This window comes from Leishmania braziliensis (genome assembly GCF_000002845.2).
Source record: "Leishmania braziliensis MHOM/BR/75/M2904 contig, possible fusion of chromosomes 20 and 34".
NCBI lineage: Eukaryota > Euglenozoa > Kinetoplastea > Trypanosomatida > Trypanosomatidae > Leishmania > Leishmania braziliensis.
In genome coordinates this window covers 1103297-1130144 of record NC_017947.1, presented here as the reverse complement: position 1 = coordinate 1130144, position 26848 = coordinate 1103297, and the positions used below count along the sequence as shown (strand labels likewise).

At 55.6% G+C, this 26848-nt stretch overlaps 7 protein-coding genes and 1 non-coding gene across 8 annotated transcripts; all 8 read right to left on the bottom strand.

Annotated features, from left to right (window-relative positions):
• Window positions 1-5656: 5656 nt before the first annotated feature.
• LBRM_20_2770 (conserved hypothetical protein) lies at window positions 5657-7189 on the bottom strand (the record flags this gene model as incomplete). The annotated part of the gene is made up of 1 exon (XM_001564508.1): window positions 5657-7189. The coding sequence occupies one exon, from the start codon at window positions 7187-7189 to the stop codon at window positions 5657-5659; it is 1533 nt and encodes a 510-aa protein (XP_001564558.1).
• A 2690-nt stretch (window positions 7190-9879) lies between these two features.
• On the bottom strand, window positions 9880-11073 carry LBRM_20_2760 (conserved hypothetical protein; the record flags this gene model as incomplete). The annotated part of the gene is made up of 1 exon (XM_001564507.1): window positions 9880-11073. One exon carries the CDS (start codon window positions 11071-11073, stop codon window positions 9880-9882), a length of 1194 nt encoding a protein of 397 aa, XP_001564557.1.
• Window positions 11074-12413: 1340 nt separating this feature from the next.
• LBRM_20_2750 (conserved hypothetical protein) lies at window positions 12414-14132 on the bottom strand (the record flags this gene model as incomplete). The annotated part of the gene is made up of 1 exon (XM_001564506.1): window positions 12414-14132. One exon carries the CDS (start codon window positions 14130-14132, stop codon window positions 12414-12416), a length of 1719 nt encoding a protein of 572 aa, XP_001564556.1.
• Window positions 14133-16115: 1983 nt separating this feature from the next.
• Window positions 16116-17879, bottom strand: LBRM_20_2740 (conserved hypothetical protein; the record flags this gene model as incomplete). The annotated part of the gene is made up of 1 exon (XM_001564505.1): window positions 16116-17879. One exon carries the CDS (start codon window positions 17877-17879, stop codon window positions 16116-16118), a length of 1764 nt encoding a protein of 587 aa, XP_001564555.1.
• Window positions 17880-18941: 1062 nt separating this feature from the next.
• On the bottom strand, window positions 18942-20222 carry LBRM_20_2730 (conserved hypothetical protein; the record flags this gene model as incomplete). The annotated part of the gene is made up of 1 exon (XM_001564504.2): window positions 18942-20222. One exon carries the CDS (start codon window positions 20220-20222, stop codon window positions 18942-18944), a length of 1281 nt encoding a protein of 426 aa, XP_001564554.2.
• A 1093-nt stretch (window positions 20223-21315) lies between these two features.
• LBRM_20_2720 (conserved hypothetical protein) lies at window positions 21316-22074 on the bottom strand (the record flags this gene model as incomplete). Its single annotated transcript, XM_001564503.2, has 1 exon — window positions 21316-22074. One exon carries the CDS (start codon window positions 22072-22074, stop codon window positions 21316-21318), a length of 759 nt encoding a protein of 252 aa, XP_001564553.1.
• Window positions 22075-23001: 927 nt separating this feature from the next.
• Window positions 23002-24213, bottom strand: LBRM_20_2710 (conserved hypothetical protein; the record flags this gene model as incomplete). Its single annotated transcript, XM_001564502.1, has 1 exon — window positions 23002-24213. One exon carries the CDS (start codon window positions 24211-24213, stop codon window positions 23002-23004), a length of 1212 nt encoding a protein of 403 aa, XP_001564552.1.
• Window positions 24214-25251: 1038 nt separating this feature from the next.
• On the bottom strand, window positions 25252-25341 carry LBRM_20_1_snoRNA2. Its single transcript, XR_001182246.1, has one exon. It is a non-coding gene (small nucleolar RNA).
• Between the last annotated feature and the right edge of the window lie 1507 nt (window positions 25342-26848).

Here is a 26848-nt window from a genome sequence, read left to right as displayed (position 1 = left end):
TGAAAGCTGTTGGCAAGGCTTCGAAAAAGAGGAAGGGAAGAAGGGAAAGATTGCCTACACAGGGTTATCCATACACGGAGCCTGACATCAAGAAAACCCTTAAAGGACGCTGTGTGACGAGTCTCTGCGTGTCTGGTGCGTTTATTTGATTCATTGCGTGCCCATGTCTTGATGGCTCACAAAACGAAGCAAAAAGGAGAGAAGGGGCCGCAGTGAGACATAGGTGAAATAGTATGAGCGATGGATGGGGGAGGGGGAATGCGCAAAAAAAAGGATGCCTAGTGGCTTTCTGTGGTGCAAGACAGCCGTTTCGACGACCACTTCGAGAAAACCGAATCCCTCATGGAGTAGGAGCCCTTGCGGTCCCATGTAGCCACTAGCAAAACTTCCTCAGGGCAAGAGTAAAGGGTGACGAGAGAAGCATGAGCCCATAGTGACTGTCTGGGGATCAAGACACTCATTCTGCATCAATCCTCTTGTCAACTTTCTGCTTTCTCTGTATTCATCCTCCCACAGGCCTGCGGTAACCATCATGTCTCCACGGAAACGATGAGGGGTTTCTGCGCTGGGTGAGAGCGTTCATATAGGTTTGTGAGCTCAGTCGCGAGTTACTATCGAGGAAACAGTTCAGCTACAGCATTGGGTGATGACCTACTCAGCACCCAACAACCACAACAAAAAGGGTAATCGTCCGTAGAGGAAAACAAATGCACTTCGACGTAGACGTGCGCGCACACATCCACATTCGTTCACCACCTCACAAAAAAAAAAACCGCCAGCCCCCTCGCCCCCTCCCTCCGAAAAACTACCGAAACAAAGGAAAGACTTACACCCAGCGGTCAAAGGAGCTACAAGCGACGCGTGGTGAGGACAAAACCTCATCGATATCAAAAATTTGTTCCCTTTTTTTGCCTTTGTCTTCATGACTGCCACCGCGGCGAAACCAACAGACAAAAAAAAATAGAAGACGCCCCGCTGCACAAACGTAGCGGAGAGTCAGGTGGACATAAGCCAGCCAAAACGCCACACACACACACACAGAGACAACAGAAGCGAGGCAAACATTAACGACAATGCACAGAAAAGAAAAAACGCAGCGCGAGGGAACCGACAAGTCAGAGAAAAAACAAAAGATAACAAAAGATCCACAGTAAACGAGAGGAGGGGAGAGAGAGAGTGCGCGCACGACAGAATCCTCAGATACACCAATAACAAACACTCGAAGAAGCACCAAACCAATGGGAGAAATAAGACGAGTCCAGCACAACAACTGTTGAAACACCGTGAAAAACACGAAAAACATAAATATATTTTTTTGTTCATTAGTGTCTATTTTTTATCCGGCATAGAGCAATACATCCACGTCACCCGCCCCCCCCCCTCACGCCGCCGCCGCCCAGCCCGTCACAGGCCCATCACCCGCCGCGAAGAAGCAGCCGCGGAGACACGCGGTACAGCAATGCGCCGACTCAGCCATCGGAGCACGGCCCATGGCGCCAACCCCATCCCCACTCCGCAGGTCGCCTCTCACCGCCGCCCTCACTATGCCGGCCGACACGCTGCCCATCAGACGGGCGGTCCAAGCGTGCTCACAGGGGGCAGGCTGCCCCGACACGGCGCCATCCAGGGGCCTGAGCGACCACATCAGCAGCGATACATCGCTCGGACTTCCCTCCGTCGTAGGGGCATGACACCCCCTGTCACCGCCACACGCGGTTCGGCATCTGGCAGGGCGAAGGAGGGCTACCTGGCCTCCGCACAGGAAGCGTGCGCGTGCGTGCTGGACACGTGATGGCGCCACGCAGGGACCTGAGCACTCCGATGTTGAGAGAGAGAGAAAGAGAGAGAGAGCGACAATGAGAGAGGAAAAACACAAAAGCCATTCAGGACATAGGATCAATCGAAAAAGAAAAGGAGGTCAATTTTAGCAGGGAAAAGACACCATTACGTGTCAGATGCAACACGAAGGTTTACTAAAAGAACGAGCAAAAGAATACAGCACTTACCAACAGCAATTGTTACGACACACAAGGGAACGCCACACGCGGGCGCACCTGGGGCTTACCCGTGTGCGCACACGTAGAGATGCCATAGAGGCCCGAAAATAAGGGTTGTAGAACACCTATAACAGTCACAACGAGTACGAAACCCACACTTTCACAAACGCACAAAAAGTATGTATAGGGTTTGAGGGGCGTACAACAACAACAACAACAACCCCAAAGTAGAAAGGGGGATAAAAGAGAAGATCAATCGCACCGATAAAATGAAAGAGGGAAGGCTAAATGACATGGTGAGAAAGGGGTGTTATGAAGAAGAAAGGTGGAAGTCACCCGTTAGTCAGCTCTCTCTCCCCTAGCCCTCCTGATGAAGGAGTCGTCTGTGAAGCGGTGTTATGGACGTAGATTCGGACGTGAGAGAGAAAAGGAGATACAGCAATGCGGAGTAGGGTGGGTATGGTTACAGTGACAAAACAGAGAGAGGACTGACATCTCGATGCCTCGGAGTAGTTGCCATATTTCTCATGCCTGATCGTACCCATGCGTTTGTGTGTTTCTTAAAGAGGAGGAAAGAGGTGTGCAGACTGTGAGCTGTCATGGTTTCAGGAACAGCGCAAAACGCAGCAGCGACGAAGAAGCGTACAGAATGTGCGCTGCCGGAGGTTTTTGAGGTGATGCAATGGGGCAATGCTAACCGTTGGTGCGGAAGTAAGTGTGCGTGCCTGAAAGCTAAAAAGTGCCTCGGTTACCTCATCGGTTCTCTCACCTGCGCCTTCTCATAGTCTCACAGAATGGATCATGCTTGCTTTCATGAGTGAAAAAGGTCGTGGTTAGCGTATAGAGAGAGAGATGCATTTGAGTTCCTCATGAACATTTATGGGTGCTTGTGTACTCCTGTGCGCATTTGTCGAACTTTCTTCTTCGACTTTTTTTTTGGGGGGGGGGCCTTGACACGCTCTTTGTTCTCCTTCCTCCTCCAGCGCACTCGCTCTCTTCACTTCTCCCTTTGTAAGCCAACCTGTAAACTAACACTCCCGTATATATGCGCACACAACACATAACCTGCCCTCTTGTGGGTGTATGCCTGCATGTGTGTCAACAACTGAAGAGACCCCCTCCTTCCCCTCAAAAAGATAGGTCTACTTACGGTAGTGTTACTCATTCATCACCATAAGAAAACAGAGGAGAGGCAAAGATAGAAAGTGGGCACGCAGACGCACGGCAAGGACGAAGGCGTGGTGATGACAGTCCGATCGACACAACAACATACAGGAGAGGAGAAGTGCAGCAAAAGGTGACTCACAATCCCTCGACAAAAGACACGCCGCCATCACGCATACACACGCACACAGAGAGACAAATAACAATAAATAGCAAAATACCTTTTAAAGGAAAAAAAAAAAATAGATGAAAAATTCGATGATACAAGACCGCGCCGACAGAAACGAAACTAAGCAAAAAAAAAAAACAAAAACAACAAAATGAGGAACATCAAGAACAAAAAAAAGAACACCCGCACACGTCAACACGCAGGCGCGCTTCACGATGTGGGCGGGAAGCACAACGGCGACGCAAACACCAAAGAGAGTGTAAAGGTAAAAGAAGAAGAGTAGAACACGTGGGGTCCGTTGATGCCTACCGCGTCCTTTTCCATTTAAAGCGTTCGATGGTGACGCAGTGCGCATCGCGTGCGTGGTTGAAGCGGCCGTGGTTGCTTCTGGGCCTGTGTGCTGCTGTTGATAGTTGGATGTCGTGGCTGTTGTATGCATCTGTGTTTGTGCAGTTTTAGTTATTCCGAGCAGCACGTGCACCTAACCCCGTCAAAGCTGTACAGTGGCAATGAAGAGGCAACTAAGAGGAATCGCTCGGGAGAAGCTGTTCTTTGTCGGATGAACCAGAAAAATACCGAACAAGTGCAAACGAGAACCCATTCAAGGGCACAATGTCCTTTTATTAGCGCCTCATTGCACAACACGTGAATCCACCGCCATGCGCGTACACCCGTGCCTCGGTCGCCCTACGGCTGCCTCCTGCTTGTCTGGAAAGTGCCAACCTATCGGCGAATCGAGAGCCACGCGCCCAGCGGGCCACGCACCGCGCCCGCCTCCTCGGGTGCCTGCGGCGCAACCGGCGCCAGGCGGGCCTGGCTGGGCCTCGCGAGCGCGGGCGTCGGTCGCACAGGTAACACGGGAGAGGTCCAGGAGGAAGTGCGCCAGCGTCACGCTAGGATGCTCTGAGATGCTGCACCCGCCCTCTGTATGCCATGCTTCGCTCTCCGACGCCTCCATCCGCGGCATGCCACAAAATGGCGCCGTGACGCCTCACATTGGGGTCAGGGAATCTCGATGGTGCAAACTCGAGGACGTTCTCGTCACGCTTCCGGCGTCGGCACCCCATCAGTCCACATGGTCGGATGTAGGGGATGCCGCACAGCGCGCACCCATGCCCTTTGGGGTTTCTTCGTATGGATCCCTTCGCGCCCTTCTCCCTCTATCACTCCGGCTCTTCCAACCACTGGGTGGCTTGGTTAGGAGGGGATGCACCATGCCAGGCGTGCTCGAGAGCGCGTACACACAGCGTACGCACTATTGGACCCTGGGGCCCCTTCCAGGGCAACGCTATTCTCGGGGGAGGAGGGTTCTGTCTCTCCATGTTCCGCTTTCCCTGATGTGGCCGCAGATGAATACAGAAACAAACAACAAAGAAGCGGTAGCGCCACAACGAGCGCGAAAGGCGCTGAAGGAATCGTGCAAGAGAAACAGTGTGCTTAGGGGTATAACCTTTTTTCCCTTCACGCCGTTGCCTACGTCGCGCATTTGCATAGAAATTGCAGATGAATCACCGGAGATGTCAGCAACAGTGCACAGCTCAGTACTTCTCTGTCAATTGCACACTTTGATCTAACGCAACCCGCCATTGACTTTGTTCGCTTCGCTCAGTTCTTCTCTGCTTCCCCCTCTTTTTCTTGTGCCTGCATGCGGTTATCAAGCAAAAACATAGCCCCCTCAACAAAGCAATGACTCAGGAATGTGGGGGAGGCTCGTGAAAGTGACAGCTTCGAGACTGCGAGGGTAAGCAAACAGGCATACGTGCACGTGAAAGCGTGAAGGCATACCATATATATATATATATATGGAGGGCGAGCGAGAGGCCAGAGGAAAAATTCAAGACATCATGCATTGGGTCCGCCGGTTCTCTTTTTGCCTTCTGTTTCCGTTTCATCCTCGTGATTCCCGCAGCACCTTACTGAGATTCGTGGTGGCTGCAAAGGTGTACATGTGTATGGGGGGGGGGGGGGCGGGGACAGGCGAAGTGAGAGAAAAAAAGCGTGGAAGCAGTGGAGGGATGAAAAGCGAGAAACAGCAAGGGACGAGCAGACGAAACGGAAGAAGGGAGCACAAGAAAATAGAGAAGAGAGCGGGGCGCACCAGGAACAGACATGCCCGTGGGGTTAACGGAGAAGAAGAAAGGAGGTGCAACGCACACACACACACACACACACACACACAGGCATACAGATACATGAACGGAAAGGCGCCAGCAGCAGCAGACAAAACAGCAAATTGTGTGCGCTTGGCCACGGCGGTTTGCAGGCGATAGTCAAGGCTCAATCCAGGAGCCTTTGTCTCAGCTTCAGCCTGCGCCTCTCGCTCCTATCATTTTCGCTTCAAGTAATGCACCACAGTCGCGCCGGCGGCGGCAAGCGTGAGTAAGGAGAACATAACCGTCGGGCTTACCAGTCGCGAGGAGGACGGCGCAACTTTGGACTTCCTCCTTCCGTTGGCGGGGCTGCGCTGCGCTGCGGCGGCTGCCTCGGCGTCTGCGGTGACCTTGGCGGACCGCGTCATTTGTTCTAGGCAATCGCGAAGTGTTTGCTGCATGGGTGTAAAGGTGATACCGAGCTGCTCCTTGGCACGTCGATTGTTGAGGCGCTTGCGGACACCAAGGCTGCGCCACAGGAAGCGGAGGTTCACGCTGTTCCACAGCACTAACGTTGCAATACCAAGCGTCACAACCGTCCACGCCGTGTGCGTCGGTGGTGTTAGTTGGGGGCACAGCTGCTTCATTGTGCGGCACAGCTCTGGCAAACTGACGCACTCGTTAGAGATGATGATGCGCTGATCCCGCACCTCCGCCACTTCCATCGCACGCACGTGCGCGTCCGCGACGTCGCGAACGTCGACAAAGTTCCAGCTAAGATTAGGGCAGAACGGGAAGTACTTGGAGGAGTTCGCGAGCCCTTCGATGGTAACCATTGCTTCACTTGTCTCATCGGTAAGACTCGGGCCAATGGAGATGGACGGCAGCAGCACCACTAACTCCACACCCATCATCTGCCGCAACCGCCAGGCTTCCCGCTCGAAGACAAGCTTTGCATAAGGCAGTGGGTCATCCTCGGGGGTGGCTACACTGTTCCAGTTGTTCTCATCAAACAATCCCGACGGTGGGTCACACTCCGTGATGTGCACAATGGACGATGCCGAGCCGGTGAGTACGACTCGCTTCACAGTCGACTTGCCCGAGAGGCGGATGCCATCGAAGAGCGCTCGGATTGCCTTGGTGTAGAATGTCACCAGGTCCTTCGCCTGCGGGGATGCGCTAGAGCATCCACAGTGAACTATATAGCGACAGCCACGGATAGCGTCACGTAATGTGTTGGAGTTTGTGATGTCGGCCTGCAGGATGGTCAGACGCTGGGCCACATCACGACTCGCGCCGTAGAGATCTATCTGCTTCTGTTGTCGCGCCGCATCCGGCACCGTCATACGCACGCTGTATCCGGCATCCAGCAGCTTAGCTATCACGTGGCTCGCCAAATACCCACTTTCTCCGATCACGAGAACGTGGATCTTCATCTTCGCGGCGCGAGCCTTCTCTTTTTCGTTTTCAGTGGAGATCTGGTTCAGGATGCTACTTGGTGGGATAACGCGTGGCACCTGCCCCAGAGAGCTTGACGCCGCTACCTCCTCATCAGACCCCTCGGCATTATTAGCGTTCAGATCAAGAGCGCTGCCGGAGAAAACTTTTTGAAAGGTGTGCGCCCCCGGTTGCGGGCGCACCGGCTCGCCGGATTCTGTGAAGAAGTCTGCGCCAGGGCCTAACAAGTGCGGGTGCTCAACTAAATTGGAGCGCAGCACCGTGTCCATGTCCTCGAGGGACATACAGCTACCGGAGAAGACGCGGAACATTTTGTTTTCACCTGTTGTTGATGCTTCACCTTCCCCGTGAGCCAGTGTGTGGCTCTCTTTCTCTCCTGCTGCGAGCTGCCTCTTTCGTCAGCTTTACTCGTCGTCGGAACGTCGACTCAGTTAAGCTGCACGTTGGAGAGGCACGCAAGGATACCGCTCGGAGTAGATGCAGAGAGGTGGCTATCCGGTAAGGAGGAAGGGGGAGGGGTGACTCGGACGGAGAAAGGTGTAAACAAAGCGAACAAGCAGAAACGAGAAAAAAAAACGGTAGGTAGCGACAGCAATGTGGAGCGACACCGTCAGCAAAAAAAAAAAAAAACAGGCAAAATAGTGGTCGAATCCAATAAAAACGAAAACAAAGAGTGAAGCTCAATCCCGGCGGGAGTAAGTGGAGGGTAATGGAGGTAAGACAAAACGAGCAACCAAAGGAGAGGTATTTTGAGAACGAAGAGGTCAACAGGCGGGAAAAAAAAAAAATCAGCAACAACAAGGGCAATGAAAACTGAAATGACGCCACAGTGATGCACACACACACACATACACACACACACAAAACGAAGACGAGTGAGACACCCCGCAGTAAGGCACCACGACAGACCACCGGGGTGTGGCCAAGAAAGGAGCTGCGAGAGACTACAAGAACAGAAGAGTGAGTGTCACTGTCAGTGTAAATCTGGTATCTTCTTGTAAGACTATTAATGCCACTTTTATGACAGTTCGCGTTCTACGCAGCGTTACGGTAACTTACGCGTTTCGCGCTTTACTGTTGCTGTTTTGATTGAGGGAAAGAAGTCTGTTGCACTCCGAACCCCTTCAAGGTTCAACAACTGTGCACTGACGTCTTCACAGGACCTCTTGATGACGGTTCGCAGCCTTCCGTCTCTTGTTGCGTGGCGTTCACGCACCTTAAAGAACACAAAAAACGCACAAGAAACAAAGAGACTGCGGAGGAAAGCGAAAAGGGGGGAGAGAAGAATGCCAGCTCAGGGGGGAGGAGTCCTCCCCATGTACTGCCCCAATGCCTACACACTCGCCACGGTGCACACACAAGCACCGCACGTAGGAAGGAGAAAACGAGACTAACAACAACAACAAGCGGGACAGCAAGGACGAAGGGCGCCTGGACAGACCAACGCACACCTGTGGAGCACGCCTCTTAAGGCAGGCTCAGAGGGAGGGAGATTGCGAATACAAACGTGAGGAATACAGGAAAAGAGGGACGCACACACACACAACGGCGCACCTGCGCACTCACGATGAGTCAAGGAGCGTCAACTAGAAGAGAAGGAAAAACACGGGGGCGAGAAGGGATCGCGTTTGTATAGCGCAGACAACTAGCTGCGCACGGGGGGAAGGAGGAAGGAAAGAGAAGAACGCCGCTGCCTAATTGCACGCGATTCAGTCACCCGTCAGGGACCTTTTAATCAGAGCAAAGAGTGTTCAGTTTCATGAGATAGCAAGCAAAGTATTCGCGTCATGACCATCATGATGGGTGTTACAAAGATTTCCGAGGAGGAGGAAGAGAGAAAGATGACAGATGAGAAGCTTTGAGGGAGAAGTACCATCTTTCGCGTACACACCGCAGTGTAGGAGACCCTTGCAAGTGCAGCAACCCGCGCATCAACAACAAAGGCCGTCACTAAGTCACCGTGCACTGACTTCGCCACTCCGTCTCAGTCGATGGAGAGTACCTGCACACGCGCCTCCTTCGCTGTCAACCCCCAATGAGCGGCTCCCGGAGATCGAGCACAACACAGAAGAGGCTTGACAAGGGAAGAGAGAGGAGTATTTCCCGTACTCTCGAGGCAAAACTCCACAGTACTCACACCAGCATAACTTCAGGATCTTTTTTTTTTTTTTCGTTGAAAGCAGCGTAGGCAAAGGTGTCAGTGAATCTGTCAGTGAGCTGCGTCCTCACCCTCCCCTTCTCTCAGGGACAACACTTCGAGAGAAGAGAGCGCATAATATTCTTCAAGGAAGCAATACAGATCAACGCTCAGGTGCGCGTGAGTACCGCTAAAGGGGATCAAGAAAAAGAGAGACACATTGCTGGAAAGGCAAACAAGACTCCACGCATAGTGCTTTGCCTCGTTCAGCCACTAGCCTCTTTCCTCGTCCTTCCCTTAGTCTTCACCGAAATGGCGCACTACTACATTTTTCCTCGCTTCTAGTGCCTCCGTTCACCGGTATACAAAATGAACGCAAGCACCACTCGACCCCCGCCATCGCCGCCGCCGCCGCCGCCCAGCCCGTCACAGGCCCATCGCCCGCCGCGAAGAAGCAGCCGCGGAGACACGCGGTACAGCAATGCGCCGACTCAGCCATCGGAGCACGGCCCATGGCGCCAACCCCATCCCCACTCCGCAGGTCGCCTCTCACCGCCGCCCTCACTATGCCGGCCGACACGCTGCCCATCAGACGGGCGGTCCAAGCGTGCTCACAGGGGGCAGGCTGCCCCGACACGGCGCCATCCAGGGGCCTGAGCGACCACATCAGCAGCGATACATCGCTCGGACTTCCCTCCGTCGTAGGGGCATGACACCCCCTGTCACCGCCACACGCGGTTCGGCATCTGGCAGGGCGAAGGAGGGCTGCCTGGCCTCCGCACAGGAAGCGTGCGCGTGCGTGCTGGACACGTGATGGCGCCACGCAGGGACCTGAGCACTGTGATATGAAGATGGTGTACTACTCTAATGATCAAAATAGACAACCTGTGAGTCTTCCTGTGGTGGCTGATGAGAGTGGGGACGTCGAATATCCGCACGCGTCAGGTGCGGCGGAGGAGGGGCGTGTTGGGCGTCGTCGCGAAGGAGTGGCAAAAGGCCGCCACCACGGATCGACTTAGGGGTACTTCCCTGCGACAAATAGTGCGCTTCGCCACCCTCGCGACCAACTCGGCGGCCTCCAGAGGACGCTGGTAGCCCTGAACAGCCTGCCTGCTCTCGTCGTCGCTTCGACCCTTGTGTAGACGTTACTTTCTTGCCTTCGACATTGCTGCGCTGCTCTTCACCGTTATCCAACCCAGTTCGCTGACTTGTGCTCTCCATCACATCCGACGATGATCTGCGTGTGCCGCTTAGTTCTTCGTCCATAACACCGAGAAGAAGCGCCGCCTTGTCGCGGCGCTTCACCAGTGCTTCACCCACTTCATTGCCGCAGTTCTCCAAATGCAGTAGGGCATCGTTTAGTTTGTCATCTATCGTTTCCGAGTAGGTGACAAGGCTGTACCGCGTAGCGTCGCAGCTCGGACGTTGTAACGCCGAGTCACGCAGCGGTGGTGGCGCTGCGTTTTGTGAGAGAGCTTCAGAGTCGCGACTGTGCTGCTGCTGCTGGGATGGAGAATGAGCAAAGCAAACACCTGCAAGAACGCCGCCGTGCTCCTGTGCTGCCGGCGCCTCTGGTCCACAGCCCATCACGCCAGACACGGAACGTGTCTGCTTCCGCTCCACGAAGAAGTTCGATAGCGAGCTTGCCGTCCGCACGGCGAGCTGCTGCTGTTGCTGAGATTTCGTTGTCGGAGTAGCCGCGTCCATTTCGTTCTCCTGCGCTGCGGCGCTGCATCTGTGAAGCGACCCGTTGCCGTGGCGCGAAGCTGTCGCCAGAACCTCCTCCCCATGACTACATCTCTCGTTCCCAACTAATGACGCTACTCGCACCGTAGTTCCCGTAGTGCCTTTGCTGATGGTACCTCCATCGCGCAGTTGGCATGATTTGCCGAGGTCTGTTGGGGCTGCAGCAGCCTTGGCAAGGTGACGAGCTGCTTTCTCTTGCATATAAACTGTCAACTGCTCTGCTTCCTGTAGCATCTTCGACTTGAGGTACTTTGGCGCGGCAGACCACTCGGAGAAGCGCGCGATCCACAGCGCCGTAGGCACCGCAGTCATCCCTGGCTGCGTGTCAATATTATTGACGCCGGATCCTGCAAAGGTCGTGGGGCTGCAGAGAGGGGAGTTGACCCACACAAACGAGGCACGCTGGGCTAGCTCAGCGGCATGTCCCACACGGACGTGCACTGCCAACAGCCGCACTCGAGCCTGGGTGCCGAACTCGAGAACATCCCCATGTTGAAGCCATGTGTAACTGCCCCGCTGGGTGAGTGTAGTGTTCCCTCGCCCATCCCCTGATCCACTTGACACCACGCGGATGGGGGGCCCCCTGCCACACAGCCGCACACGCACCCCAGCAAATGGCAACGTAGTGGCGTCGATAGGGACGACGCCGCCGCACGAGTATGAGGGCAAACCCTGTATGCACCACGTCGTCACCTCCAGAAGTGCACGTGACCAGGCGCGGTCGTTTTGCAGTGCGGAGGAGAGAAACGGCGTTTGACGACCGAGATAAACAACAGGTGATACGAGGGGTCTCGGCAGAGTATCAGCGCAGTTACTGCTATCGGTGGAGTTTGCTGTCGCGACAGGGATGCAGGGAAGCTCCAGGAAAGCGATATCCTTTGCAGCGGAATCCGTGTGCGGTGCCAGCGATGACGAAGAGTCGCAGTGAACGAGGAAGAGCCTCGTCACTTGGCGTGCTGACACCGTCATCTTGACGCCAACAAAACAATGGAGGGCGCAGCGATAATCTAAATGTGGAAGCGAAAGCGGCCCAAACAGTAATACGCACGCGGCACTTTAATGGTGATCATAAGAGACGTAGTCGCCACAGCGCACAGGCAGCAGCAAAACGACAACGAGCCAGAAGCTCAAGGCACACGCACACACACACGTCCTCAACGAGCTACACGGCTGTGACACGAGTACTGCACAACGAAAAAGAAGAGTAGAGAATGCCCGAAAAAAAAAAATGCAACGACAAGTCAAGTGAATCCCGGAGAAGGAGGACGCAGCAGAGATGAACAGGAGAAGAGGTAGACGAAGCATAAACCTCGTGTGTACTCCTCAACATGCTGGTTTCACGTTGAGGATATCAGCACCGGTGGCAAGAGGCTCCCGAAAACGCCGTTGACTTAAGTGGGAGCAGCTGGCCCGCTCGCATCCTTCAAAAAGGTGCGTCCAGCTGTGCTGTGCTACTTGCTTCAGCTGACTTGCTTTGTCATTCACAGTCTCACATGGGAGCGCTGGCAAGAGCGTAAGAATGCTACAGGTTCGCTGCACATAATAATAAAAGAGCAGACCACGCGTGCGGTCCCCCAATTGTGACGCACACCCGCGTCATAACCATGTGTGTCCCCCTGTTCGCAGGGAGACTCATTCTAACTGACATCCGCTCAAAAGACCCTTCGGGTGCTGAGCAGTGCATCAATTCGCGTCGTCAAGGCCTGAGCTGCTTCCACAAATGGTGTCGCAGTAACTGCCAGAGCAGATGCTGCGCTGTGTCGGAGGTTGGCAGAGACGCTCATCAGTACGAGATTCGCCTCGAGACTCACTCCGACACCACCGCCAGCCATGTCTTTGCCCAAGAGCGCACCCTCCAGCAGCATTTCGTACAGCTGCATCCGTTGAACAAGAGAAGAGGGTAGTCGATTGAGAAGCGGCACGTACAGGAACAGTCGCTCTGTCTCTCGATCAAGCGTGACAAGCACATTCAAACCGTTGGCTACGGGGATGACGCAAGTGTCGTTGTCAGGGTCAAGCTTCAGCGGCGCAGCGGACTCGAAGGTCTGCGCCAGACACTCTAAGGCAGCTTCCGCCAACCCGTCAATGCTGCTACTGCCGCCATGCTGCCGTTGGTGCAGCGGAATCCGCGCATGGGGAGATGCAGCTGGCGCAAAAGGGTGGTCTATGCGACTCCCCGACACACTGTCGCTGCCGCAACGCGCCACGTCTGGCCACGAGGACGTTTGGCGCTGCAATTCGGCCAGTGAGAGTCGGGCTGTTTGCAGCGCTTCATCCTTATCGTGAAGCTCGTACTTGAGACCGCGAATCTCGCCCTCCATCGAGTGCATCAGCCCCTGCAGCTTCGCTTCCTGAGTAGTGGATTCCTCCTGAAACCGCCGTCGCTCTTCGCGCAGGAGGTCCAGCTCCTTGACGAGCTCTTCCTCTTTTACGCGCCAACGATGCGCGGCAGCTCTCTCTGCGTCCCTGGCGCCTTGTTGCGCCATTGCAACGGTCGCCTTCAGTTGTTTCACCTCCTCTTCATACTTCCAGTCCGTGCACGACTCTGCCGCCTGTCGCGCAGCCGCTTGGAGTTGCTCACGCAGTCGTACATTGTCGATAGAGAGAGCCGCCACTTTCCCTTCCAGCTCCTGGCAGTACGCGTGGGCACCGTCCCAGTTTGCGTTCACGGCGGATGACGTCCCCCATGAAGTGGTTGGAAGCGTACCGACCGTGGCACTGCAGGCACTTCTGCGCTCTGCCTGAGAGGGATAAACGATGTCTGCTACTGTGTCCCGTTTCGCGCACGATGCTGCATCGTGTGCCTCTCGTTCAGCAAAACCTGTGGACTGATTCGGTGATAGACACCGTAGCGGTGGTGGCAAGGCGCGGGGAGTGCTGCTGACCACCTGTTGAGTGTGAATGGTCGCTCTCACCGCCGGCGCGGAGATCAGTGCTGATGTTCCATCGACAACAAAGTCGCCTTTTCGAGGCGAAGTGCGGCTATCGTTGTCCTGTGTACGAAAGGAAACAGTATTTGAGCTGGCACTGCCCGGCCCCTTATGTGCACTGAGGCGGGGAGACGCTCCGCTCGCAGAGGTGCACGTCGCCCGTCCTGCAGAAGAGGGTGATACCTGCTGCAGCCGCAGAATGGCTCCGTCGAAAAAACCAGCATCCTTTCCACTCATCGTGTCGTTCAGTTCCACACTGTTGAAGGAGAGCAGCTGCTGCGCTGGGTGGATTCCAGCAGCTCGCTGGAGATAGCGCTTTACCTTGCGTACGCTGAGCAGCTCGACATCGCCTTGCATAACTAGCTTGTATTTGTAGCCGTCAATATCAGAAAGAACGTAGACAGAGGTGGTGGGCGGCGCCGTTTCCGACGGTAACTCCATAGCGACGGACCGAGGAGAGAGGGGGATGGCGGGAAAGGAGGCAGACACCAAGGCTCCGTAGCTGCGGTAAAACCCTCTCCAAAGAAAGAAGAAAGTGCGATAGAGAAGACGATACGCCTCGCCCTCCCTCTCACCCGCGTGACTGCCGCACACACAAGCGTCGGCAAACGCAGAGCTTCCCGCCGAGAGGGGGAAAACACGGAAGGTAGGGAATCAAGTCTAACCTAAAAAGAAGAGTGTAGCACCCACCTGCTTTCCTGCGTATGAAGGAATTCCATGAAGCGGTAACGCAGAACAACAACACCAGGAAAAGGTAAGCGCGCAAGTAGTAAACGGGTAAGTGTTTGTTAAGGTTGTACCCCTTCTTCTTTTCTATGTTGGAGCTGTGAGAGACCCGAAGCGCACGTGCGCGGTAACCTCCAGCGACCCCTGCAAGCGCTAACGCGCGTGGTCTGGGTCTTTGGAGAAGATAAACACAGGCTCACGCTTGTATGTGTATGGGTAAGGCGGTGCTGCGGTGATTTGATCCAGTGGGTGTTGTGCGGAGAAGAAAATTGGTCATTGAAGGAGAGAGTGGTACATGCAGCGGGGCGCAGATTTCTATGTGGCACCCCCGCTGACAACTTTGCGTCCGCTGTACTCAGTGAGACTGCGAAGTAGGGTGGTCGCGAGGGTTCATGAGCGCAGCGAGTACCGTTCAGGAATGTAAGGCGTGATGAGCTTTGCTTGCTGCCAGTAACATCACGAATCCGCCATCTTCTACAAAATCCTGTACACCGGCTACTTGCGTAATTTTAAGTGCCTCCGTTCTGTTCTTCAGGGAGTGACGAGTGCAGACCTCTTTATTTCCTCTCCTGAGCTCTGGTGCGTCTTCGCTTTTTGTCCGTCGCCCTGAATAGAGAGAGTGTGCAACTACACCTCCTTTGACGACAACCATGGCAAGACATGGCGTAAGCAGAGAAGGCACATGAGCAAGGAGTCTGCTTTGCCACTTTCCATGTGGGGTACAAATCACCTCACCTTTGCCTCCATAAGTGCAACAAGAGAAAGAGCTTTCAGTGCGTCCGTTCTCTATTATACAACATGAACGCCAGCATCACTCGAACCCCCCTCGCCGCCCAGCCTGTCACAGGCCCATCGCCTGCAGCGAAGAAGCGATGGAGACATGCAGTGCAGTAGTGCACCAGATTGAGACACCTGAGCACAGCCCCGGCCTCAAACTCGCACCACTCCTCGCTTTACAGGCGATCTCACCGCCGTCGCCGTCATGCTGGCCGGCACCGGGTGCATACCTCGGGTGCTGCAGTCTTCCCGCCGTTGGGCAATAAGGGTCGAGTGAAGTATGCTCCAGCTGTCCTGACACGCTGCCCATCAGACGGGCGGTCCAAGCGTGCTCACAGGGGGCAGGCTGCCCCGACACGGCGCCATCCAGGGGCCTGAGCGACCACATCAGCAGCGATACATCGCTCGGACTTCCCTCCGTCGTAGGGGCATGACACCCCCTGTCACCGCCACACGCGGTTCGGCATCTGGCAGGGCGAAGGAGGGCTGCCTGGCCTCCGCACAGGAAGCGTGCGCGTGCGTGCTGGACACGTGATGGCGCCACGCAGGGACCTGAGCACTCCGATGTTGGGAGAGATCGCCGTACAGAAAGGAAAAAAGAGAGAGTTAATATAGTGTACATCCGTGAGTACAGTGACACACAGTGGGAAAACAACATAGTGCAGACCACCAGCTGCATAAAAGACTCAATAAGAGAGAGAAACCCAAAAAAAGAAAAACGCGGCTACCTTTGAATCCAGTGGTGTAGCCGGCTACGTACAGTACAGTAGCTCAGCAACACAAGGGTACGTAGACACTAGCGTCGTGCCCTCATAGCGACCTCGGCCATCTTCATACTCCTCAGTATGCTACCTCTGCTTACCACACACGAGAGGGTTTTCTCTCACACACATCGGCGAACGTGAGAATGGCTGTAGCTGTCTACATTGCGGTGAGAAAAGTCGAGGAGGGAGGCATTTTTTTGCGACTCATCCGGGCAGTGAACTGCTGCTTGGCATGTGCTGCCATCTTCGTTACCGTTTCGCAAAGCTCCTCTTCCGTCGTCGAAGTGTTGACTTCGTCCATGCGAAAGCCCCATACGGAGTCGAAGTCCTTCGTCGACTGGCGAAGAATGTAGCGCGCCCCCATGCATAGCTGCTTGCCAACTATAAGACTAGCCAAACCTTTGACTGACATACCAATTTGCTGAAGCGTGAGGCCCTCCGAGATTTTTTCGTACTCCACCTGCTGCGCGCGCGGCACTTTGGGCTGAATCGGCGAGGCACCCATGTAGCGACCGGTAATTCGTGTGTCGGCCACCTTCTCGTAGAGAGAGTTGTCGATAAAACCCATGCTGCATTGCATGTACTTCTGTGAAATAGGCCCGTGTATACGATGAAATGACGTGGTGAGCAGCTGAACCTTCCACGCCCAGTGAAAGTGCACATGAGGCGTCCAGCTATGGTCTATTTCGTTGAGCAGAAGCAGAGCACGGTGCAGCTGCTTCGAGACCCCTCGCTCAACCTGTAGAAGACGTGTGCGACGAGACGGAAAGGGGGCACGCAAAACGGCGTCTAGCGCACTCTCCACCTCGTCCAGAAGTGTTTCGAGGTGACATTCTGCCGTGTCCTTCAGTGCAACAACGCCTGCGTACTCCTCGCACTTGGTTTCCAGGGAGAGGAGGACGGAGGAAAAGTTTTCTATGCCGCCGAGCAGCCGCACACAGCGCGCCAACAGAGTCAAGCGAGTGAACGCCTCGTCTTTATTCACTGCCATGGTCGTGCGCAAGTAGACCATCGTGTACTGCAGTATCCACTCCGCGGTGTGGGCGACGGCGACTACCTGGTACGCTTTGGGTAGAAGATGCTGGCGAGCGTACTCCTCCACCTCCACTGCGCCGTGCAGCAGACGGGTTGTTGGGCTGCTTGCCGGCAACAGCGTTTCCGCAGAGTCCACAGGGGTTCTCGGCATGCGTTCGTCGCTCTCCGTCCTCACCTCCACACCGCGCGGCACCTCGAGGTTTTCCGTGAGCTTACCACGCTCCATCGCGGCCAGCAGAGAGGCTGCTGTATCAAGCAGCTCCGAAAACGAAAGCGGCGCGCTTTGCTGTAACAACGCCTCCTCTACTGCTTGGATGTTGTCCTCCACCTCAGCACGGGCATCGCACAAAGAGGCCGTGGCCCGTGATGTGAAGCGCAGCTTCCGTAGAAAGCACTGGGCATCTTCCCCAGAGTCCGCCTTGAGTGCTACTAACGACGAGGGAGTGGTGGAGAGGGATGTATTGTTAGGATCCTCGACGTCCGTCCCTGTAGCTGTTTGATGCTCCTGAACCTGTATAGGTTGCTGCGCCGCAGAGCACTCGCCAACCATCGGTAGAAGAAGATCGGCAGCATCTTCCAGCTTCTGGTCAGTATGTTGATGCCACTTCCTGAAGTCGATGCGCTCAAAGAATCTCTTCTCCTCTGGCTTGAGGGGTGGTAGTACCTTATGCGGGATATAGGAGCCCTCTTTCAGAGACGTGACAGCCTCCTCGCCCAAACCTTTGGCGAGTGCCAGCTGCTCCACCTGGCGATCCTTGTTGACTCGCTGCTGCTGTTTGCGGAAGCCATCACGTAACTCTTTCTCTAATCCCTCGCGGAAGTACCCTGACACGCGTGAATCCGACTCATCCTCTGTAGCGGGCAAACCTAAAAACTCTGAGCTCATCTTTTGTGTGTGGGCGCCTCTACTCCTGCGCACGTTTTATGAAGAAGAAGAGAACGGGAAGTAGAGAAGCGTTCACTCATAAAGGCAAATGCGCAGTCGCCGTCGGAGCAGTAAAACCAAGAGGTATCACAATGATCGTTGGGTCGAGAGCTGTCTCTGACTTTCACATATGCACTCTTTTGGCCCAAGAGAATCAGGTCACGCACCACTCGACCCCCGCCATCGCCGCCGCCGCCGCCGCCCAGCCCGTCACAGGCCCATCACCCGCCGCGAAGAAGCAGCCGCGGAGACACGCGGTACAGCAATGCGCCGACTCAGCCATCGGAGCACGGCCCATGGCGCCAACCCCATCCCCACTCCGCAGGTCGCCTCTCACCGCCGCCCTCACTATGCCGGCCGACACGCTGCCCATCAGACGGGCGGTCCAAGCGTGCTCACAGGGGGCAGGCTGCCCCGACACGGCGCCATCCAGGGGCCTGAGCGACCACATCAGAAGCGATACATCGCTCGGACTTCCCTCCGTCGTAGGGGCATGACACCCCCTGTCACCGCCACACGCGGTTCGGCATCTGGCAGGGCGAAGGAGGGCTGCCTGGCCTCCGCACAGGAAGCGTGCGCGTGCGTGCTGTACATGTGATGGCGCCACGCAGGCAGGCGTCCCCCTTCAACGGAGAGAGAGAGAGATGCACAGAAAAAGGGTCCGAGAACAATGCATGGGTGTACTGGGCGACTGTCACCAAGAGGATCGCGGATGCGCCAGTGACGCTGTTGTCAGTAGCGTCCATAGGCAAAGGCGCGGCTTTTTGCCTTATCTTTCCGCTCACAAGGGGTTTGGGGAAGTACAAGGACTTTTCATACTGAGAAAGGGCCTGCCTGTTTCTCTGTGATCGCCAGAGAGGCAGAGAGGATCCTCTGGGATAGAGGGGGGAGAAGGAAGGGCTGTTTGTTCGCTGGGTGCTGAACAGAACAAAGACACCTAGTAAGGCGAAGTGAATGGAAGGAATACACCGCAGACGCGGACTCAGGGAAACAGACACACACAGATGCCTTTATAGAGTCGCGTTACAAGACGAGATCCTTTGTGAGAAGGAGCCACAGAAGGAGCAGAAACACAGTCGCCACCACCGCAGCTGCAAAGATGCTGGTGTCCTCCAGAATGCCTAGGTCGCTCCCAAAAAAAAATTGCAGTACGAAGGTGTAGTCGCGCGTGTGTCGGTGTAGCTCTAGCGGCTTGCCGTCCATAGTTTCCACGCGCACATTCGCGCTGTGCTCTGTCACATCACTGCGCAGCTGTACCTTGGTGTCGCAGTTCGGGCTGCTCACCAGTCGTAGTCGGGTGTCGCTGGGAAACTGCGCCTTGCACGTAAAGATGTCTGGTGCCCGCGGCGAGCAGTAGTAAGAGTATAGAAGCGTTAAGTGTTTTTTCTTCGGACGATGTACTGGATATACGGCTGGGGTGCTCCGCCACGAGATAGTCAAGTGCACATCTGTCGACTCTCTCGTACCCCAGTGAACGGGAACAGGGCTAACCACGTAGTAAAAGAGGGACTTCCAACGCTGCTGGGTTTTGGAGCTCGACTTCGATGCTGGCGCCGTTGTAGTGCACCCAGGAGGCTTGCGCACTGTGCCAGGCAGTGCTGCCGCCGTCGCTGCCGTTTTGAGTGGTATTAGACAACCATCGTTGGCCAGGTTCCATTCTGCCACGTCGCCAGGAATCAATGCGTCGCCAACATAGACCAGTAAATTGTCCTTCAGGCGTCCACATTCGCTTATTGGGAAGAAAAAGACATACCAGCCCTGCTGCAAGCTGCGAATAAATGGAGAAGTTCCGGCTTCCAATCGAGCGGGAACTCCTTCGCAAGTCTCTGACTCTTTCACGAGTCCATGCAGTAATGGATCGGAGTCTCTTTTCTGTAGCGCATAAGACTGACGGAGCCGGTACGAGCACGTGTTAAGAGTCGTCTGCGTTTGTAAGGTGCAGTGCTTGCACGGCACGGGCTCCACCTCGCACACGGAGTACAGCGAAAACAAATCAACGTCACCAGTCATCAGCGAGGACGCGCGGAGGAGCTGCGTATGAACTTCCACATGGCGCGCGGCAGCGGAGCTCGTATCAGCTCGTGCTAGCAGATCCGTGGTGGGACCGCAAGCAGCGATTGGGCCAGATACACCGTCATCAGCCTCCTCACTATTACACTGGCTACGGGGATGATCAGATAGGGTGCCGACTTCTGGGGGAGGGATGTATCGCATTCGGTAGAGACCTGAGAGCGGTGGTGTGCGGTACGGTAGCACCCCGACCGAAGGCCGGTGTGTAGTGAGGCCTCTCGGCATAAGCCCCATCATTCTTGGGCTTAGCTGATGCGTGCACCGCCGCCACGCCACAGCGTCCAGAATCAAGCGTTGCCCTAAAACTATGGGAAAGCGGGCGAAGAGGTGGGATGGGCTGAGTTGGGTCTGATGTTCGTGGAAGAAGAGGAGAGAGAAACCAAAAAAAAAAAGGAAGTGAGGGACCAGGGAATAAAACGTGTAGCACAATGACACACAGAGAGAGAGACTTTTTGGATGTTGTTTGTATAAACACAAAACTTGTCCTGTCCTCCTCGAAGAAGACCATACCCGCAGTTTCTCCACTGGCCAAAACGACGGCGGAAAGAAAGAGAGGCAGACACTCAACCTATTAGCAGCGTAGTTAGTAGGGGTGGGGGGTGAAGCTTATCCTGTGGCAAAGAAAACAGCTTCAAGGCGCAATGCTGAGAACAGAAAGTGGGAACCGTTGACGAGCAGAGGACATGCAACTGTCAAAGTGTATCGTGAGCTGAACGAGGAAAGTACAGCGAGAGCAGCATTTGCGTTGCTTCGGGTAATTTTTTTTTTTTTTCAGTTGTAGATGAGGGTGTCTCTCTAGAGAAAGAGAGAGCGAGCGAGAAGGGTAGGGAGAAGGAGTAGATGTCAACTGATGAGCGCCATGATACCCGAGAGAGAGATGGAGAACAACAACAACAACAAGCGCACGCCCTCTTTTGTCTCTTTTTAGTACTCTTATTTTCGTCTTGGCCGTTTATTCATTCGGCTCCGCCTCCTCCTCCTCTTTTCCTCTCTCCCGCTCTGCCGCCACACCCGCATTTGGTTAATCGTGAAGATGAAAAGATAACAAAAAAAAACACACACACACAACAAAGCCAACACACCAACGCAGAGAAAGAGAAAATGGAAGATGACCAAAGCGCCAACACAGACAGAAGGGGAAAGAGGGTGAAGCGGGGACAAAAGAAAAACGGCAGAGGGAAAGGTACGTAGTGGGCGTCTCCCCCCCCACTCCAAGCGTGCACAGCGACCTCGGATCCTCTTTTCCTTGCTTGCCGTAAAAGCACCCTTGTCACGAGCCACAAGGTAGCGCAGAAGCCGCGCGCCTGGGTCGATTACTGTTATGCGTCTAAAGACCGGCATTGCGAGGTTTTCCAGAGTTGTTTTGCTCGTCATCATCAGCATCGCTGCTACGATCGGAGCTGCTGTTACTCCTGGAGGTGCTACTCCTGGAGCTGCTACCACTGGTATCGGTGCTGCTGCTACCACTGGAGCTGCTACTTTCCGAGTCAGAGTCCGTTGTGAGCATCTCCTGCTGTTTCGACTCGGGGCGGATGGAGTGACACAGAAGACACTCACGGAACTTGGTGGAGATCATTACTTGGCACCGGCTGCAGTACCAGTAGACAGTGTCAAGTTCGTGTGTTGGCGGGTTCCATTGAACCTGAGACTCATCAGAGTTGGCGTAGTACACATGGCGAGTCTTGAGATCAAAGAACTCGTACCAGTCCTCACCAATGTGAGCAAAAACGCAGTCGCGAGTGTCGTGCATACCACCACAGTCACGACACAGGTATTTTTTGATGCGACACTGCGAAACTGAGTGACCCTGCTGACCGCACTGGTGGCACCCCCGCTCGGCGTGCATTAGCGGGTAGTTCTGTGGATGTCGCTGCAATCGATCACAGTGCACCGTCCAGTGCGTCTTGCCGCAAATATGGCAGTGAAAGTCGCGCGGCACTGGGAGCTTTTCGATACTGACAGCATGACGATGGCGAGAGCTGCTGCCGCTGCTGCTGTGATGTTTGTGCTTCTTTACACTGTAGCGACTCTCCTTCCGCCGCTCGTGGCGACTCTCTCGTCGCTCGCTGTGCCGACTACGACTCATTGAACGTGAAATTAAGTGAAGAAAGAATAGAGGAGAAACTCGCACGAAGCACAGGAAGGGGGCAGCAGGGGTAGAGAAATGTCCGCGGACACACTAGAGAAGACACGACTCTGCGCTCTAGCTGTACAACAACAGCAAAAGGCTGAGCACGCGTCGGAGGGAGAGCGGGAGGTACGGCGTACCTGAGTGTGTATGGGTGTTTTTGTCTGCGTCTCGGAGCAAGAGTGCGCACGTGCTCCGAGTGAGTAGCGCCGTGGAGGCCCGCACGTCTACGAGGGCGTGGATATCTGTTCTATTACTGGTTGCCCCCTTTTTGTGCTTCCACTCGACTTTTGTCTGAGACGCCGTACAGCGTTGCTATCACTCGCCCAAGTAGATTAACGCGGCTAACCGCTCCTCCGAACCTTGAGGCGTCAAAAGGTGATCGCCACAACAAGCAAAGGGATATGTATGATGAGTGAAGCAGTGAGGAAGAGAGGAGCAGGATGTTGGAAGGCGTTAGAGGAAAGGTGAAGTGCCTGGCACCTCAGCACAGATCGTGCGCATAGGTGGGTGTGTACGTATTTCGCTGCTGCCAAAGGCCAAGCCGTTCAAGGCATATCAAGGGTGGCGCAAAGTCTCTTCGCTCCCCACGGCTGCAATGGGGAGCACTCCATAAAGAGAGAGAGAGTGGATGACAGGAAAAAATACACCACACATACACACACACTATGGGTACTAAATGGGTAAAGTAGACGAAAGACATCCATGCGACACTACCTCGGTTTTGCATACAGTACCATTGTGTGCTGTGTTCTTAATGCGGTTAGCAGAGGCACTTTCGCCGCCGGCGTGACTCCCAGTAAGGCGTAAAAAAAAAGGAGACAAGGGCAAGCGAAATTTTGTCGTGAGGATCGACGCCAACGCACGATCCTCTCAGCACAGCTCCTACAGCGACCGTTTCGCCTTCGATGCCTTCCAAAGAGCCTCGCCTTGCTGAACAATGAACCTTGTTGCAGCCTCCTGCCGAGCAGAGGCTTCCCCACTCATCATGTACGACTCCGGCACGGTCCCGCACGACAGTCGCCACATCTGTTCGGCCTCGCTATCCTTTTCGCACACTGGCGCCATGGCCTGCAAGCTAATCGCCTCCCCCGCCTTCAGTGGCCGATCTGGGACAACATAGATCCACCTGCCGTTTGCCTGTTCCTGGAAATCATACCCAAACTTGCATTTGAAGAAGGTGGCCATCTTTTCAGCAGACTTGTCACGGGACGTTCGTGCGACAACGTATGCATTCGTCGCCGTCCCGCCGTGTGGAAATAGGTGGACCAACGGGACAATGCCTATTGACCGAACAGTCCCGATGGAGAGCGGCGTGGAGTGCGACAGGGAGACACTGACAGCCCAGCGTAGCTCATCCAAGGGTACCTTGTTCACAAGCGGGCCACCATGGATGTAGTTGCGGATCATCTGCAGCAGCACATCAGCGAGAGAGGTTTCGTTCGAGTCGAAGACCACATTGTCATCAAAGTATGGCGCGTTTTGCAGTGTCGACACTTTACTCAGGAGTTCTGCGAACAAGTGTCGAGGATCCGTTAAAGGACTGCTCTTCGCCGTAATGAGATCTGAAACAATCATTCCGAGTGAGGCAAAGAAGAACTGACAGATGTCAGCATCACTGTGGTCGCCGGTATTCACCTTATGGAACTCCGCCTCGCGCTTCGCATCATACAGATTGTTGCGGTCGTCCCTTCCCGCAGCTGGGTCACTCGACTCTGTGTTAGCATCCTTGAAGCCGATGACCAAGTCTTCTGGAATCGCCAGGAGAGGAGTGAAAGCTTCCACATCATCCCTAACCAGGAAAACATGCTCTCGAAACGCGCTGCGTTGTCGAGCAATTTCCACTGTAGGATGCACGAAGACATGATGATCATGGCACCACATCATGAGTTGATAGTACGAGTGCGTGTCGGACCAAAGAGACAGGTCCATCGCATATTGTCTGTACAGGCGCCTGCGATGCATCATGTGGACTTGAAACTTGTTTGTGCTGACATGGATGGAAGAGTCACAATGCAGTGCTTCATTTTCGGCCTCTTTATCCACCGATCTCTCGCGGGGGGGCGAAATGTGGCACACAGCCCTCACCTCAGACATTATCTGCCGTCTTTGTTTCCCCATACCCCCAATCCAGTCATCAGATCTCATGAGCACTATAGTCGCATCGCCCACACCATACACGGAAGGGGACTCCATGCAAGCAAACACCTCTGCTCGAGGAGGTTTAAATCCGCTTGGCCGCTGATCGACGTCCCCAAATTGTAACAGCTAGTTTACACCAGAACATAGAGAGTTTGCATTACCTTCGGTTGTACACATAACGACGAGAAGATCACAGTGGAAAAAACAGAGAAGAAACGCTGAAAAAGCGAGTAGACCGCCTGGGGTGATGCATCCCTGCAAAGAGGCACACCCCCTGCCATACCCTGCTCCCATTGCAGCAGTTACTCCGGCTGCTACTGCAGACGTGGGCGTCCGCGTGGCATCTGCACAGTGGACAGGCCAATACTGCAGCAGCAGCGCTGGCAGCATGAGCGCACCACGGCACGACGCGTGCGCAGTGCTGCATGGCTCCCCACAGAAAACAGATGGCGTCGCTTATCCTGATGTCGCTTGTCTCACTCGAGGCCCACTTGCCCCCTGCCAGCAGGTGCGGTGCTCACCACAGTCGCCGTTCCTCGGTGTGCGCAGCACAGCACAGGGCACGCGCGCCGTCGCTTTCCAACAGTATCCCCGAACGGCGCCCTCAGCGGAAGCAAATTAAGCATTGGGATGGTGTGTGGTATGTTTGTCGGCACAGCGCCGAGGCGCTACGACAAAGGAGCATACCTGAATGACATCACGCGGCGCACACGGGAACACGCACACAAGGGAAGGAGAGAGAGAGAGAGCGGGCTGGCAGCCCGGCGCGGTCGCCAGCAGCAGAAGCCACCACGACCACAGGCTTCCATTCCAGCACCGCGATGAGGGGTTGTTAGAGCGCACCAGTGGCGCAGCAGCAGCAGCGGCACCCACGCCGCATCTCCGTCCACAAAAATCACCACCATACGATGGGCAACGACGTATGAGCAGCGGTTGGGGGGACGTCGCACGGTGGCGCTGGGCACCAGGCCAAGAGCCGCACACACAAGAGCGCCCTCAGCTCGGAGCGAAAGATGAAGTTCAAACGGTGATCGTCAGCGGCACATCGGACGCTAGTAGAAGTAGTGAGCACTTTGTCATCATGCAAGACGCACACGCACGCACAGAAGACGGTGGCCGCAGCACCTCTTTACTCAGACACTCTCACGCCGCTTTGGTAGTGCACGTAGCCGAACGGATACCATCAGCTCGCACTGCGTAGCTGGCGCTTGCGCTCTGCTCCACCTCTGCCTGGGCGGTTCTGCATCAAAGACCTGCCGTGGGTGTGGACTCCAAGGAACTCCCTGGGTGTTGTCGTGGCGGTGCCCGCCAACGTCAGGTGCGGTGTACCAGTCCCCCGTACCTCGAGACCAGCTTCGCGCACGAGGTGGAAAACAGGTCCACCGCAAAGAAAAGCACGCAGCAGGAGACCTTTCCTGCCACGCGTGCAGAGGGAGAGCGGGAGGCAGGCACCAGTGACCCACTGGCCGTGGGCGGCATCACATGGATCGAGTACGTCGGCGGTGGAATGCGAGGAGTGGGGGGGGGGGGGTGCAGGCGCAGAGAGGCGGGGGAGACGCGGTGTGTGCGGATAGAGAGACGAAGAAATGGAAGGAGAGAGCGGGTGAGGCACAGCTTGCGCAGCACAAAGCACCTGCAGCGCCACTCCCTCTTGGACCCGGCTGCCGCTCTGTCGCTCGGCTCGGTGTGGGTTCGGAGGCGGCTTTCTGCTCTGCCACACGCTCGTCTCGTCACACCCTTCCAGGAGATGGCACACACAGGTGCGGAGAGTAGGGCGGAAGTGCCGCGGTGCTCGAGAGAGGGCCGTGCACAGGATGGCGCCCACGGCGGCCCACGCAGGCGGGGTGTCCTCGCCCGCACCACACACGGAGCATCTCAACAGCAACGTCCGGTTCAAGGCGATGCCGTCATGCCCGCCGTGAGGTGACAGCGCTCATCCTCGCTTTCTTTGCCACCAGGCTGTCCCAGGCGGCGTCATCGCCAAGGAAAAAAGTGCACAGAGAGGGAGAGCAGCGCCCACGACCATGCCCCCTGTATTCCAGTCGACATTCCCGCACACACACACACACGCACACGGACCTAACGGCCACAACAGAGCGACCCCAACGCGGAATAGCACAGGGCTCTCGCGCGCAGGAGAGAGAGGCACGAAGACGCCTCCACTGAAGTGAGCCCAACCAAAAACAAAAAGGGAAGAGAAGGGGGGGCGCTCTCGGCCACCGCACGAAAGGCACAAATCACACGCCGGCCGTGCACCGCGCACCCTCCGCACGCCCACTGACCAGGAAGCGCCGCGCAGCAACAGCCACCATAAAGCGTGCGGCAACGCAGCCACGCTTTCCTGGAACGCGGCGCTCTGCCACGAGCAAGCCCGCCGCCATGCGCGTACACCCGTGCCTCGGTCGCCCTACGGCTGCCTCCTGCTCGTCTGGAAAGTGCCAACCTATCGGCGAATCGAGAGCCACGCGCCCAGCGGGCCACGCACCGCGCCCGCGCCTGACGCGCTGCCTCTCTGTCCCGCACTGTCCCACCACGCGCTGGCACCGTTAAGGGCCCGTGGCCCCCACCGTCCCATGCAGCAAGAGCGGCG